The sequence below is a fragment of the Aspergillus stella-maris genome (assembly GCF_047715825.1).
Source record: "Aspergillus stella-maris strain CBS 113639 unplaced genomic scaffold BDV14scaffold_93, whole genome shotgun sequence".
Classification (NCBI taxonomy): domain Eukaryota; kingdom Fungi; phylum Ascomycota; class Eurotiomycetes; order Eurotiales; family Aspergillaceae; genus Aspergillus; species Aspergillus stella-maris.
In genome coordinates, this window is record NW_027396887.1 from 92,758 (window position 1) to 106,638 (window position 13,881).

General features: G+C 49.6%; 7 protein-coding genes across 7 annotated transcripts; 3 read left to right on the forward strand and 4 right to left on the reverse strand.

The window, feature by feature from the left end:
• Window positions 1-1,023, reverse strand: BDV14DRAFT_158850 (class I glutamine amidotransferase-like protein). Its single transcript, XM_073766714.1, has 3 exons — window positions 819-1,023; window positions 576-768; window positions 1-513 (listed from the first exon to the last, which is right to left on the reverse strand). The coding sequence occupies exons 1-3, from the start codon at window positions 884-886 to the stop codon at window positions 82-84; spliced, it is 693 nt and encodes a 230-aa protein (XP_073622784.1). The 5' UTR covers window positions 887-1,023; the 3' UTR covers window positions 1-81.
• Window positions 1,024-1,180: 157 nt separating this feature from the next.
• On the forward strand, window positions 1,181-3,204 carry BDV14DRAFT_158877 (RCC1-like domain-containing protein). Its single transcript, XM_073766715.1, has 3 exons — window positions 1,181-1,523; window positions 1,585-2,075; window positions 2,125-3,204. The coding sequence occupies exons 1-3, from the start codon at window positions 1,385-1,387 to the stop codon at window positions 2,953-2,955; spliced, it is 1,461 nt and encodes a 486-aa protein (XP_073622785.1). The 5' UTR covers window positions 1,181-1,384; the 3' UTR covers window positions 2,956-3,204.
• Window positions 3,205-3,577: 373 nt separating this feature from the next.
• Window positions 3,578-4,600, reverse strand: BDV14DRAFT_193494 (RTA1 domain-containing protein; the record flags this gene model as incomplete). Its single annotated transcript, XM_073771783.1, has 3 exons — window positions 3,578-4,068; window positions 4,142-4,384; window positions 4,438-4,600. 3 exons carry the CDS (start codon window positions 4,598-4,600, stop codon window positions 3,578-3,580), a joined length of 897 nt encoding a protein of 298 aa, XP_073622786.1.
• A 588-nt stretch (window positions 4,601-5,188) lies between these two features.
• On the forward strand, window positions 5,189-5,481 carry BDV14DRAFT_205340 (uncharacterized protein; the record flags this gene model as incomplete). The annotated part of the gene is made up of 2 exons (XM_073774700.1): window positions 5,189-5,252; window positions 5,303-5,481. The coding sequence occupies 2 exons, from the start codon at window positions 5,189-5,191 to the stop codon at window positions 5,479-5,481; spliced, it is 243 nt and encodes an 80-aa protein (XP_073622787.1).
• Window positions 5,482-6,046: 565 nt separating this feature from the next.
• Window positions 6,047-7,001, forward strand: BDV14DRAFT_184049 (uncharacterized protein). The gene is made up of 2 exons (XM_073770451.1): window positions 6,047-6,687; window positions 6,852-7,001. Exons 1-2 carry the CDS (start codon window positions 6,088-6,090, stop codon window positions 6,933-6,935), a joined length of 684 nt encoding a protein of 227 aa, XP_073622788.1. The 5' UTR covers window positions 6,047-6,087; the 3' UTR covers window positions 6,936-7,001.
• A 1,394-nt stretch (window positions 7,002-8,395) lies between these two features.
• Window positions 8,396-10,256, reverse strand: BDV14DRAFT_212142 (major facilitator superfamily domain-containing protein; the record flags this gene model as incomplete). Its single annotated transcript, XM_073776250.1, has 7 exons — window positions 8,396-8,613; window positions 8,701-9,349; window positions 9,409-9,594; window positions 9,645-9,800; window positions 9,848-9,905; window positions 9,963-10,037; window positions 10,100-10,256. The coding sequence occupies 7 exons, from the start codon at window positions 10,254-10,256 to the stop codon at window positions 8,452-8,454; spliced, it is 1,443 nt and encodes a 480-aa protein (XP_073622789.1). The 3' UTR covers window positions 8,396-8,451.
• A 283-nt stretch (window positions 10,257-10,539) lies between these two features.
• On the reverse strand, window positions 10,540-12,631 carry BDV14DRAFT_158897 (CFEM domain-containing protein). Its single transcript, XM_073766716.1, has 8 exons — window positions 12,569-12,631; window positions 12,381-12,516; window positions 12,156-12,334; window positions 12,063-12,099; window positions 11,947-12,014; window positions 11,507-11,889; window positions 11,381-11,448; window positions 10,540-11,329 (listed from the first exon to the last, which is right to left on the reverse strand). Exons 1-8 carry the CDS (start codon window positions 12,590-12,592, stop codon window positions 10,845-10,847), a joined length of 1,380 nt encoding a protein of 459 aa, XP_073622790.1. The 5' UTR covers window positions 12,593-12,631; the 3' UTR covers window positions 10,540-10,844.
• Window positions 12,632-13,881: the final 1,250 nt, after the last annotated feature.

Here is a 13,881-nt window from a genome sequence, read left to right on the forward strand (position 1 = left end):
ATTACGCTGTCCGTCCCCAAACGATATAAGCCACAAGTTAGTCACTACTCAGAAGCCGCTGGTAGTACATCTGCTGCTCCTTCAAAACACCCCGTCATAATCCTTATAATCTACATCTCTCTGCGGCCAATGCCCAAAGCTCGCAGCCATCTCAATCAACCCACCCTGATCACCCCAAACACTCATTGCAAAAGCGATAACCATATCGAGACCATTCAACAGAACGCCAGTAGTCCAGATCTTACCATCACTCACATAACGTTTCTCAACCCAATTTGTACCGGGGGCCTTCTCGCGTACCATGGGCAGAAGCAAACGAGGCGCAGTCGCTGTTTTACCCTCCAAAAGTCCAGCGGAGAGGACAGGCTCAAATCCGCCGCAGACGCAGAGGAGGCCAGAGCAAGACTCGTAGGCCTTGCGGAGGAAGGCAAGCTCGGTTTCAGAGGCATGGTAGGTTATTCTTGTGGCGCCGAGGAGGATTATATCTAGCTGGGGACAGGTGTTGAAGGAATCCTGGGTCACATTAGCAGATTGCGTAGCAAGCCTTGATCAAGTTGGACAAATTACTAGCATACAGTTGGCTTAACGCTCATATTACCCGTCAATGAAGCAGGGACTTCTCCGGTCTCAGTCACCCAGTGGAAGACGAAGTCCGGTGCTTGGGCTTTCATCTCGTCGGGACACATCTCGGGTGGAAAGTCCTTCAGAAATGAGGAGCTTATAGAGGAGAAGAAGCCGACTGGTGCAATGTCTAGAAGTTCAGTTGTGCTGTATATGTTTGTTAGTTTAGGATGCCTAGAGGGTAGGGCAAGGCATACGAGTTGAGTAGGACCACACCGACGTGGATTGGGCGGCCGGGGTTGCGGAGGTCGATTGGGGAAGACATGTTTCGATTGGATAGATCTCACATTCAGTGATAATAGACAATTTCGATGTTGATAGCCACTGTTATACTCACGATGGCAGTCTGGCTCTTATAGTTCAGGTTCATGCCAGCCGGGTAAAGCTGCCATCCGCCTTCTGCGGTCGCTTAGAGTTGCCATCCGCTGTCCGTGGGAAGACACCAGACACCAGCTTATTTGGGATTAGAGTCACACCACTACTGCAACATGCCTAGTAATATGACGTGTAATTAATGAATCCAGTGCACATGGCGAGAGAAAGTAAGCTCCGCAGTATGCCCACGCCCCACGTTTCTAGGGACCGAGGTGGGCCGTGGCAGCAGCAGGGATCACCGCGCGTGGAGATAACGGCGGTCTAGACCCAATCCAGAAATCCAAAAACATCGAACAAAGTCACGAGATCGCGACCTGATGATAATTTCTTTCTTCGCCTCACCTTCTTCCTCACCCCATCCCTTGCGACTGCTGCATAAACAACCAAAATGCCACCAACAAGGACATCGACAACGAAACGAACGCGCCCTGCGCCGGTCGCGCCCCGAACCGCAAAGTCAGCGCCGGCCAAGAAGGAAGCTGCGCAGACGAAGCGCAAGGTTGGAAGGAGCAACGTGCAACAGTCGAGTAAGCAGACAACAGTCTACAGTGCATTCATGGAACAATACTCACGAACCTCTCTTTCTAGCATCGACATCGCAATCCCGACCGAATATCAACACCCCTTCCTCGAAAATCCTCGACGTCTACGTCTTCGGCACAAACTGCTACGGCGAACTCGGCCTCGGAGACGCGACAAAGAAAACTGAGCTTCCGCGCCCTGTCCTCAACCCGAAACTCCCGGCCGATACAGTCGGAATTACATACCTTACCATTGGAGGCGTCCACTCTGCGGCGATTACACACGACAATAAGATTTTGACGTGGGGTGTCAATGATGATGGCGCGCTGGGACGTGATACAACGATCGAAGCGAACGATGTCAAAATGAAGGACGCTGATGAGGAGGACAGCGATGATGAAGATGAGGCGAATTATAACTTGAAGGAGGCCACGCCGTTGTCGGTTGAGAGCAAACATTTCCCGAGGGGCACGGTATTTACACAGCTTGCTGCGACGGGGAGCGCGACGTTTGTGCTGACGGCGGATGGGCTCGTTTATGGGTGGGGAGCATTCACGGTACTTTCTCTCAACTTGTTAGGCTTATTTCACGTGCTAACTGGAACAGGATAACAGTGGGAATAAACAATTTGCGCCGGACGGGCCCAGAATACAAAAGACACCAGTACTCCTTGCCGGCTTGGAAAGGGTCACCCAGATTTCAGCCGGTGCGGAGCACGTCCTGGCGTTGACAGCCGGTGGCGCGGTGTTTAGCTGGGGATCCAACGAGCAATCACAACTAGGGCGTCGACGAGTAACCCGCAATGCGCCTCCTGACCTCGCGCCAGCGGAATGCGCTGTACCTTCAGACATTGTCAGTATTGGCACGGGCTCATACCACTCTTTCGCCGTCACCAAAACTGGCGCTGTGTATGGCTGGGGCTCGAACAACTTCGGTCAAACAGCGATATTCACGGCGGCTGGTCAAAGTGGTGCCATTGTTGCGTACCCGACAAAGGCTTCAAATTTGAAGGGGATTACTCAGATCCAAGGAGGCAAGGATCATAGTTTGGCCATCAATCGAGACGGACGCTGTTTGTCGTGGGGACGAATCGATAACAAAGCACTCGGCATCGAGACGAAGGACCTGCCCGAGTCAGGCATAATCACAGATGAATACGACAGACCGCGCATTCTGAAGACTCCTATGGCCATTGCCAACATTGAGAACGCAGTTGGGCTGGGTATTGGGACCGATCATTCGTTTGTTATTACGGGCGACGGTCATGCCTATAGCTGGGGCTTTAACGTCCAAAGACAGACCGGGCAAGCGAGCAGTGATGACGAGATTGTCATCCCAACTGTCCTGAGCAATAAGCACGTTGACGGGAAGAAACTGGTTCTTGCGGCTGCCGGTGGGCAGTTTAGTATGGTTGCTGGAGAGCACCAGGCCGCGTGAGGGTTGTATTATATAGTGTTTCAATAGGTAGCGTGATATCATGTACCAGGCGTTCTTGTCAGCGTTTGGGGGTACACAGACCACGTCTAGTGTTAATGAAACTTCTCGCTCGAGGCTTTAAACACTTCACGATTCCAACTCGACTAGTACGTACAATAAATCAGCTAACGGTTGTCCATGTCAGACTCATAGACGCTCCTCCTCGCTCTAGTTCAAGCAGACGGGAGGGTACGACCCAGGATGTTGTGGTAATTCCGCATAAGTTTCGGTTCTTCGTGTTTGTCCCTGTATACATTAGGTACGCTTTCACGGAACGCAATCGGATTTTGGCGCTTGTATTCTGCAGACAAAGAATCACTAAATGATATTGAACTAATACGTCCTATATCTATGATAAGGGGTAATGTATGGTCATACCATGTTCGAATAAATGTAGACGGAAGGCTATGAGTCAAAGCTGGAGGAAGGCTGGGGAAACAGTTGGTCAAAAAGGTCAAGCAGATGAGACATCCCTGCGAAAGACAGGATAGAACATGATGATAGACAATAATCAAAACGACTCCCACAATATGGTCGGTTCGAACAGACCGGGCATCCGTTCAGTCAGCAACCCAACACCCATTCAGACTCTACCCTCCGGCATCCTACGCATGGGATAATCCAACACACTCTCCCCCGACCCAGCCCTATGATGACCATCATGCGTCAAATGGCTCAAGATACCAGCCGGATGGAAGACATTCAACAAAACCATAACGCACACCATCATGCACGCATCAAAAACATAAAGGAACCACTCATTGCTAATGACATACCCCGTATTTCCCTGCGCAAACTCAACAACGCGGTAGATGGAGCGGGCCAGGATGAGGACGCTGACTAGATAGCATGTATATAGCAGGCCTTGCCAGTTGTATGACCAGCAGCGCCTACCACCCTCGCAATGCGTCCCCTTGTCTGATTCAACCGTGGGCGCGCTGATAATCCGGATATTGAAGATTATCGACGCAAGAAGGAAAGCACCGAAGAATACGAGCTGCACGCATAGTCCGACTATGACCCATTGACCGGTTTTGAGGTTACTCGCGGAGCCGCTGGACATTATGCCGCCGCCTAAAACAAACATCAAGATGAGTATATGCACTTGAATCGGGTATGGAGGGGAGGTTGTTAAGGTCGTTAGTACCTGCCCCCTGAAGAACGAAGGGAAGGATATCCCCGCAGACAAATATCTTAGTTAGCCACTTTACAGGAATCAAACTAAGAAGCTGGGCTTTGAGCGATATGATTAGTCGGCCCAGGATCATGTAGATTGATGCCGCGTAGAGGATTGGAGAGAGTAGGAGGAGAAGGGTCTGGATGGCGTATATTGTAGTGGATGTCTGCTTGTAGTGAGCTGCACCACGGGCACAGTATCCAATGATTTGGACTGAAGGACAATGTTAATGTGGAGTAGATGGACTTTGGCTGATGGCCACTTACAGACACCACCCACAATAAAGGGATTCATGAACCTGGAGTGCGATTTGGCTCTTTGGTACAGATGCACTGTTGAGGTCAAGAGGAACAAGGCCGCGAATATGGCCGCAGCTATGAGGCTGGGCCGGGATTCGTATAAGTGCCAGGTAGACTCTGTGTTGGACATGGTGGTGTTGATCTTAAAACTGAATTGGTAAAATCAGATAGGGTCTGGATTGTGATGGTGGAGAAGAAACTGGCTCATAAAAGACTATAAGATGAGTAGAATACTCGGTATATATATGCATTCTGTTGTTAAAGTCTTCTACTAGCAAATTGTGTAACTTTTGGTCGAGTATCTGCATAGTTGCCACATCAGTATGGTTAGGTAGCACCTTTTCTCTAGGTATACGAATCGGGCTCGCATTCTTGGAGATGAGGTTTGTTTGAACATTACGCCTATTTTTGGCATTGCTTGGTCTGTTTAGCTCCAAGTCAAGCCATATAATCTAGATGCAGTGGGTCATCTTTCAATCAGCCGCAAAGGTTGAAATCCGAATCCGAACCCGAGCCCGAACCCAGTGTCCCGGTTGACCCGCTGTGAGACCCATTTTTCGGGTTCTTGTTCAATTAGGAAAACGGTCCCTGGGGTACAGGTCCTTCTGACCCAGTCACTGCAGGGGATCAAACAAGCTAGGCAACGGAATGGAACTTTGGTCGTCCTAAGCTAGAGCCATCCTCCGCCTCTTTGGAGTCCATACGGGGCTCGATCATGATGGACTCAAACGTAAACACACAGAAAGACTTAGAAGGTGGACCTAAAACGATCGAGTCGTCAGGTATTTACCTCTGAGACATTAGTTAATCGGGACTGACATATGGAAAACAGGCCAGCGCGCTCCCGAACGTCGGCCTGGTGAATCCACGGTGATTGACGAGGTCCAGTTGCGGAATGACGAGCATGTTCTGGCTATCTTTCGACGACATCTAGCTCGTGGTGAAAGGAGTGAGCGGGTTGAGGATACGGAGTTTAGCAAAGAGGTGCTTGATTTTTGGCAGGATTCTTGAAGGGAAAAGGCGGTGGCATCTGAAATTGAGATATGGCTTATAATGACAGTTTTTAGCGTTGGTCTTATTCGACTGTGGCAACTGTCCGATAATCTTGCTTGGGGAAGTCAGTGATAGCGTGCGTTATGTGTCTTGCATGATATTGCGGCTTGTTCTGCAAAAAAAAGGATACGCACAAACGCTGAATACTTTTAACCAAGGCCCATAATCTCCGCAATTGCTTAGTCTTTGTGATGTTCGGTTCTTTGTATTTGGGGTCTAGGAATATGGATGAAGTATACGATGGCTTGACTTATTACAAGCAGATTACTTATATTGTCGGCGCGAGGGATGCAAACCCATCCAGTATCACCAGAACAGCTTTGATCAAACTGTAGAGTGCAAATTCCCTATGCGAATACTGATGATAGAGTTCCTGACCCCGTCATACAGCCGTCGCAAACAACATCACATGTTGCAACCCGTGTCTCAAGTTTCAGCCGCGCTGGTACCTAACGCAGGCACCAAGCACTAGTACAACCAAAGCAGCTTACTCTCCTCATTTCTTCCGTACAGACTGGATAAAATAGTCTCATAGCTCCTCACCTCATCACAAGCGCTGTGTCTATGGCGTCTGAACAGAAGCCCCGGGAAACGCCATCGAACGCGCGATTCGGGGTTGCGGAACGTCCCGCCGGCGAGGAGCCGCGACATGAGCATGCACTATCGACAATACCAAGAACGAAGAAGAGGAAAGCTTCAGAGCTGGAAGAGGATGAACCAGAGACTGATCATTACATAAGGCGTCAAGCAAAGGCTCGTTGCCTCCGAGATGAGGTAGATCTGAAGCCTGGGTCTCCGCTTGAGTCGCCCACGTCCTCTGCAGCTTTCACAGCGGCCAGTAGTAAAGGTATTGAGCAGCAAACCACAACTCAGTCCGCGGCGCACATTGAAGCTTTTTCGAGCACGATATCTCAGATTGGCATTTCCACCATGCGGTCATCAGCTCCATTGTCTGGAAACGATACCGTGATTGCCTCCGAAACGACAGCCAACTTCGTCTCATTCGAGGATATGATTTTCCACGACACGGACACAGACCTCCCATCCGAGCCTAATAATGAAACGAGCGATGCAGATTCTATATTCAGTCACGCCAGCGAGACCTCACATTCCGACCCGCCATCTCCAGGACCGGAACCGCGACTTTCAGTGCACGATCTGCTTGTAAGTGAGCCCGTCTCTTTATCCACCTTGTACGTCCTTATACTTGGCTCCTCGACTCTGCTTCTTTGCGTCTTAAGTCGCCGTGGCTTGACATCATTACCATAGTTTTCCATCTTCAACCAAGACACTTCAAAGTGGTCGTTGTGAGTCTGACTTTGTAACAGGGAAGTGGCGTCTATGGATGGTATAATCTCGATGATTACGGCTACGTGGACTTGCCTTCCGATGTAGAGGACCCCGACCTGTGATAGAGAGAGAGGATGTGCTTTTTGTAGAAATGATACGTCAATTCACACATGACATGCCATGTGAATGTGTTTTTCTGGAATATACTGTGCCTCAAGTCGCGCTGTCTCGGAGATTTGATTTATTGGCAGGGACCAATTGATGCGTAATATATACCAAGTCAAGATATCATATAGAGGGGGTTCCATGACGTTTTCGATTTTCGAGCTGGACTCGGTAGGTTTGGAAAGGTAATTGACTCAAAGGTCCCATCGGGTACCTTACCTAGGCATGGACAGCTAGATGAGATACTCCGTAGAATAGTTATTGACTCCTGGTTCATCCCCATTTGTAAAACAAGAGCATTTCGGAAATATCAGGTATTATTCCAAAGTCCCAAGGCCATCGCCATTCTCCTTGGCCTTTCACGACGATACCTTTCTGCGCTTCTCCGGTGACTCGTCAACGATTTTGTTCTTCGGCCCATTCGAACCATCGTCTGACACAGGCCGCTTGTTGGTATTCTGCTTGTCCCCGTCCAGTGGTGCGTTCGCATCTGGCTCTGATGCCTTGACGACTGTCTCCTCTTCGGCATCACTCTTCTCGTCATCATTGTCCCCGTGTTGTTAGTCACAGCCTATCCTGGGGAGATAGAATGTCTCACAAAGTCCACCGCAGATTCGTCCCCCTCACAAAAGTCACAAGTTGCATATCCCAGCGCTCCTCATCACCAAGCCCCATAGCATCATCCACCTCACAAATAATAGCGCCCTCAACAGTTTTACTATGCGGGAATATACATTTCAGCGCAACAAGTTCAAAGAAGCGCGGGTGGAAGCCTGCATATGCCCAGTCAATCAGGCAGAGAGAACCGTCGTCTCGCAGGACCTCTGGGACGTAGACAACGGACAGATCGATTATTTTGTGAGCGAATTCCTGAGCTGGGAGATATCTTCACAACTGGTACTCCGCCCATTGGGCCGCCTATCCTATTGCCATTTGCAAGGGCCTTGTGAGTGGTGTCGACGAGAAATTCCTCGCTTGCTCTATGGATATCCCAGTCAGTCATTCTTGGGTTGTGGTGGTTGACGAAACAGTGAGGTTTGGAAGCACCAGTGCTAGGGTTATAATGTGTGAGTGTTGGATGATTATCTCGAACAAGATGCCTTCATTTTGTACCTTTGAGATGCCCGTGGCTTATTTTGTCTTTTGTTTTCCGTTCTATTTTGTTCCCATTTGGGTACGTTTTCTTTGTCTCGGGCTTCAGGCCCATCCGATCCTGGACAGACCGGGATTGGGAACGCCGCATCTCATTGGATCGTGTGCATATATATAGTAACCAAAGATTTACGGTCCTGGTTTGAATATGTAAGCCATATTGTGGTCCAAACTATGTTGTCTTGTGGTTTCCTGGCGATTATCCTGTTACAAGACTGGGACTCAACGCATGCGCATCGCTCCATTTGACCAATTTGGATAGAACGTCGTGCGACACGGTTACTTGGTCCACAGTCTTCACGAATCCACTGAACCCACTATCTATAGCTTAGGGACGGCCTGTTGAATATTGACCGCATCCTGGCCCGCGTCCTCCGCGGCATCTTCTCCAACCTCAGCACCCACTGCCTTCTTTTCCTCGCGCCTCTTCCAAAACTGAATCCAAGCCATATTCAACAGATACAGAAAACTAAGACACGTAGCCTACACCAAAGCCCGCCGTTAGCCCTACGCCAACAACAAAACACAGCATATAGTTGGCAGAGAAGAAAGACAAGGAAGAGAACATACCCAAACAAACCCACCCCGAAACCCCGGCCCCTTACTAACAGGCCACGCGACAAGCGGCACAACCAACCCAGCAACCTCACTCAGTGTATTATAAGTCGCAAACGCCAGCGCCCTAACCTCCAAATCACCAGCTAACCCCTCAGCAGTCCAAGCAATCAGAACGGGAATAGTCCCATAAGCCCACCCCACAGAGATATACGCAAAGAACTTCAATCCATCAGGGATATCCCAGATTGCCAGTACAAGGTTCGCGAATATACACAGAACCCCTGAGAAAAGGATCGGTTCGACACGTGATCCGCGCATGTCAGAGTAGAAGCACATTAGTAACGCACCGGCTGTCGATGCGGCGTGCGTTATGGAGGACATATTATTCACGAGCGCGACGGAGTACTTTTCTGGTTGGGAGGAGAGCCACAGGATGAAGGGGGTTCCTTCGCTGTATGTTTGTTGGCAGAATATTACTAGTAGTAGGACGTAAGAGTAGAAGCGCCAGGAGGTGAGGACGCGGCGGAAGAGGGATTTTGAGAGGCCTGTTGAGGGCGTGAAGCCCTCTTCGAGTAGGCGTTTGCGGGCGAGGGTCTTTTCTGAGGGGGAGAGGAAGCGGGATTTGGTGCGGTCTGGCATGTCGGGGAATATGAAGAAGCCACTGTAGTAGTTACGGTGGTTAGAGGGTGTAAATGAGGATAAGGGGGAAGGGGGACATACAGGAATGCAACGGGGATAGTGATAATTGTGCAGATTATGAACAGCCATCGCCAACCCTGGAGTCCGTGGTTATTGTTCAGGTTCGTGTATGCCGCTGCTTGGAGGTATCCAGCAATCATTTGGCCGAGGGGGTTCGCAATCCAGAAGAGGGCGTTGCGGCGGCCGAGTTCTTGCTTCCTGTACCAACTAGAGGGGGTCAACGGGAGTATTGAAACGGTTGCTGATGAAAGCCATACGAGTTCACAACATGTACCAAGCCGACATAGCATGAAGTCGCGCTCAAGCCAACAAAGAACCGCATCACGACTAGCTGCTCGTAAGTCTTGACAAAGGCCGTCCCAAGCGTAAAGAGACCCCAGAATATCTCTGCGAAGGGGAGGTAGTATTGCGCACTATCAAGTTAGTCAATGGTATCACGGCATCCAGGAAATGCCCGTACGGGTATTTGATGAGCACCAAATTGCTCGGGATCTGAAAGACAACGTAGCCGACCTCATCTGTGAGAAGCATTAGCAGAGGTCATCCAACACAACTTGCATAAATTTTATACTTACAGGCAGCATTGATATAGTTCAATCTGTCCCCTGCCAGATTAAGGTCCTCTTTCATCCCGGAGACATATGCGTTGGCTAATGACAGTGGTAAGCGGGGAAGACTCGAGGAGAATTCAGATAGGAATGGGGTTTCGTACTCAAAGCCGAAACATCAAGATACTTGACAAAAAACGAAAGGCAAGCATAAGGCAAAACAAGCAAGTCTAGTTTGCGAACAAGCTGCCGCTCCTCCTTCGACATCCCCTTAGGGAACCACCGGAGTGCCTCTTTCAGTCGCGCAAGGAATCCCGCCATATCGAAAAAAAAACTAGGATATCTTGCAACCAACTGGAGTATAATAGGAAACAATAATACGAGGAAATCTGCTATTATTTATTTAAAGTTGTCAACGTTCTTGGCGGAGTTTTATCTCTGACAAGCAAGGTGCTTACCGCGATGTCTCATCTTAGGGTCTATGGTATCATCACCATTCTACTCCAACACTGTACACGCCATTCTTCAACATATTTGCACCACGAAAATTGAGCAATTCACGGCTCGTTCCAATTTTGCATTGGTTAATCTAGTGGCTCGGTCGCTTGATTCTGCTGTTAATTGACGTGACTGGAGTGCTGACAGGGTACTTTGACACATCGCTGAGATAGGGATTGGTTTCGAAAGAAAAGAGTCAAATACATATATGCGGTCGCGCAAGGCGTTTGAATTTGATTAATAAGATTGAGAAAGAAAAGTAAATGAAAGTACAGACAAAAGTCAGAGGGCCTCCCAGGTATCATAACAACATACCATCGTACATGGCATACATAGCAAAAGGAAAGAAAACAATGGAGACATGTATAGGCGATACAGCCTGACAGACGGGTCTCGAGATCGGTAATTCGATCACACATCATCAAACCAAGCCCGACTCGACCGATTATGAAGAGGCGTCACCCCCACAGCCTCACCCTCAACCTCACTCCTCCCCCGGCTCGTCGACCTCGTCTGCGCCCCCGAGCGACTCAAAGCCCGACTCAACGCCCTACTCGCACTCCGACTCTGACTCCGACTGCGGCTTCGACTCTCACCATCAACCCGACTATCCGACCTCGTCTCCTGAAGCGCAATAAACTCACCGCGCTTGCCAGGCTCAACAATCTCAAAGTCGAATGTCCCCGAGCGTAATGTTGACGGGGGCGGAGCGGACCCCCGGCCGCTGGGACCCGATGAGGGGCCAGTGTAATTTGAGTCGTACTTGTATGTTTCTGTGGGCCCGTGGATTCGGCTGTGGATTATTGCGCAGAAGGCGCGGACGCCGGGGAGGGAGGCGACGATTATGGAGAGGTAGACTTCTAGGAGGGAGTAGATGGAGACGGGGACGACGGTTTCTATAGGACCTGTTAGTGGATATGACTAGGTGATAGGAAGGTTTTCCGTACTGGTGAAGTTGTTCAACATGTCGAAGTTGAGGGAGTAGTAGAATCGCAGGATGGATATAACGGTGACCCTGGGTTTTCAGTCAGTACAGCCACCAAAACGCTCATCAGACCAAAAAGGAGACATACACTATACCAGCCGAAAACATAAACGCGAGCCACAGCTTCCTCTTCATAGACGTCTGTAAATTGAACAGCGCCGGCTGAGGCAGAACGATGATAACCGCATCAAGAACAATGTTGATGATTGCGTGTGCCCAGAGGAGCTGCGCTGCGTCAAGACACTTTCCTTTGTGTTCGCCGTCCCACATGTTCCAGAAGTAGCTGATGGGCTGGCAGGCGAAAACATTCACGAGGAGAATGACGATGCCCCAGAGAATTGTGAAACCGAGGATGATCTTGATGACGAGGCGGAGTTTGTGGGTTGGGAAGAGGCGGAGGTACAGGAGGAGCATGGATATTTTGGATAGCGCAATCGAGGCAACATAGAGGGCTTCGATTGTGTAGTAGAGCTAGGGAGTATAGGTTAGTTAAGTAATGATAGATAGGAGAGGGAAGGGTGAGAATACGTGGAGGATGGTGGTGATATCGTTGAATGGGATGAACCAGAGGTCTTTGCCGAGGCCGAAGTGTGCATCTGAAGGGTTAGCTAGATCTTTGAAGTGCACGAGTATAGGTAATTTACTTAAGAAACCTACAACGGTAACGGCGATCACGGTGCCCTGGGGATTAGTTAGTCGGATGTCCATTCAAGTCAGTTATTGTAGATAGTACCCACCATTGAAAGCAAGGCCACACCATCATCCCAACCAAAGCCCGATGCCATAACTCGGCCAACAATGCGAAGAATACAAGTGATGGCAGAGACAATCATGCCCACAACCATGATAATGGGAAAGACCTTGTTATCGACGGTAACCGGGTAGTCGCATATTTCGTAGAGGGCCTTCTGGGAACCTGGTTCGTTAGGAATAGAAGGGAGTCAAGTAGGTAGATAACATACTAAGGTTCTCTTTGATACTACAACTCTGCAACCCGCATGCCTGGACCTGCGCATTTAGCTGCTGATTCGTGCATATGCAGGCAATGTCGGTCAAGGAACATATCGACGAAGGAATTGCCTGGATAAGACAAGAGACCTGCAGTCGTTAGCACTGCCATTATACTGCGAAACGAATAAAAGGTGCGTACTGCACACTTTGGAAGCCCCTTCATGGTGAATTCACTCCGCGCAGCAGCAAGCAAACATCGCAATGGATCGCAATCCGACAAAATGTTCTTTTAAGTACAATCCTATTGAAATAGAGTTGCTGGTGGCTCTCCCACAGGCCATGACGGTGGGCCGCACGGACCCAGGTTGCTACCATGAGTCTCGCCCCATTACATTCATCTTCTTATTGCGCAGCTATGGACCAACCGGGTGTGTACCGAGAGCTCAAACCAAGAGACACAGAGGCCACCCACGGGGCGTAGTGGATGCCGCTTCGCTTCTCACTTGCCGGTCAAACTGTCGCTTGGGAATGTAGTCAATTGGACTGAGTCAGTCGGAGAGTACCGCAGTTTGCAAGTGCGTATGTTATTTTGGGGCTCGCATGGAGTAGCGAGGTGTGGATTCTGCACGGGTGTGCTGTGTCGCTTGGCTACGACCCTTTAGGGCAATGCAGGAACTGTAGTCGATCCTGAATCGTGGGCACTGAATAGTGAATAGGGGTCGGTGCACGCCGATAGATCCCCTTGAAATTCCTTTTCAAGTTAGCCACTGTAGTATTCGGATTTATCCCGACAGGTGGAGAATGGAGCCCAGATGCGAGCAGTTGGTTTGTGCACAACGACATCAGTACTGCAAATAGGAGAGGTTCAATGTCAATTCCAACTTCCATGGACAATGATGTTTCTCTCCCTATTCCAGTGACTTTCGACATTGGTTCCATCGATTTATCAAGCTGAACAATAGTACCTGGCCGTAGACTCAAGTCGAGTCCAAGCGATCCTCGTGTCGATCTGTGGGGGCCTGGCTTGCTCTCACTTTAGCGAAAAACTTAATTGCGAAACAGTTCGGCGTCTATCGCCCGAGATATCTCCCAGCAGGCAGTCATTAGACGAGGAGATCTACCATGCAATCAAATAAGCGCCGTCTTCGTTCATGGAAGTCAAAGGGTGCTGCCTTGTAACAGTGACGGCAGTTGTCATATGACTTCCTTACCCCTAACTTCAAGGTAACTTCAGATTCACGCGCCCCGGATTATCTGTGTTCGCGGCAGATTCAAGGAAACAAGGACTTTAGTACACGAACGCCTAATATATATTGGATGGTCAACTCATTGCTACCCGTTTTACGGAGGGAATTTTCTGCGACCAAACCAGCCTTCGGATTTTTCCCGTCCTCAGACTCAGAGTACATGCCCCTGAATGGAAACTCTACTTTATCGCCCCGGGACCATCCCGATGACAATGAACGTCGGTGGCGTGTGCACTGTGGGCATGGTGGATGGGCCAGCATCTCG

Excerpts from the sequence above, each read along its gene's own strand:
- BDV14DRAFT_158850 (XM_073766714.1), bottom strand. The coding sequence starts at position 886 with ATGTCTTCCCCAATCGACCTCCGCAACCCCGGCCGCCCAATCCACGTC. Across the intron at positions 769-818 it reads GGTGTGGTCCTACTCAACTC|CACAACTGAACTTCTAGACA; the intron begins GTATGCCTTGCC and ends AAACATATACAG. Across the intron at positions 514-575 it reads ATATGAGCGTTAAGCCAACT|GATTCCTTCAACACCTGTCC; the intron begins GTATGCTAGTAA and ends AATGTGACCCAG.
- BDV14DRAFT_158877 (XM_073766715.1), top strand. The coding sequence starts at position 1,385 with ATGCCACCAACAAGGACATCGACAACGAAACGAACGCGCCCTGCGCCG. Across the intron at positions 1,524-1,584 it reads GAGCAACGTGCAACAGTCGA|CATCGACATCGCAATCCCGA; the intron begins GTAAGCAGACAA and ends CTCTCTTTCTAG. Across the intron at positions 2,076-2,124 it reads ATGGGTGGGGAGCATTCACG|GATAACAGTGGGAATAAACA; the intron begins GTACTTTCTCTC and ends TAACTGGAACAG.
- BDV14DRAFT_184049 (XM_073770451.1), top strand. The coding sequence starts at position 6,088 with ATGGCGTCTGAACAGAAGCCCCGGGAAACGCCATCGAACGCGCGATTC. Across the intron at positions 6,688-6,851 it reads TTTCAGTGCACGATCTGCTT|GGAAGTGGCGTCTATGGATG; the intron begins GTAAGTGAGCCC and ends ACTTTGTAACAG.
- BDV14DRAFT_158897 (XM_073766716.1), bottom strand. The coding sequence starts at position 12,592 with ATGAAGGGGCTTCCAAAGTGTGCA. Across the intron at positions 12,100-12,155 it reads GTGTGGCCTTGCTTTCAATG|GGCACCGTGATCGCCGTTAC; the intron begins GTGGGTACTATC and ends ACTAATCCCCAG. Across the intron at positions 11,449-11,506 it reads ATGTTTTCGGCTGGTATAGT|GGTCACCGTTATATCCATCC; the intron begins GTATGTCTCCTT and ends CTGAAAACCCAG.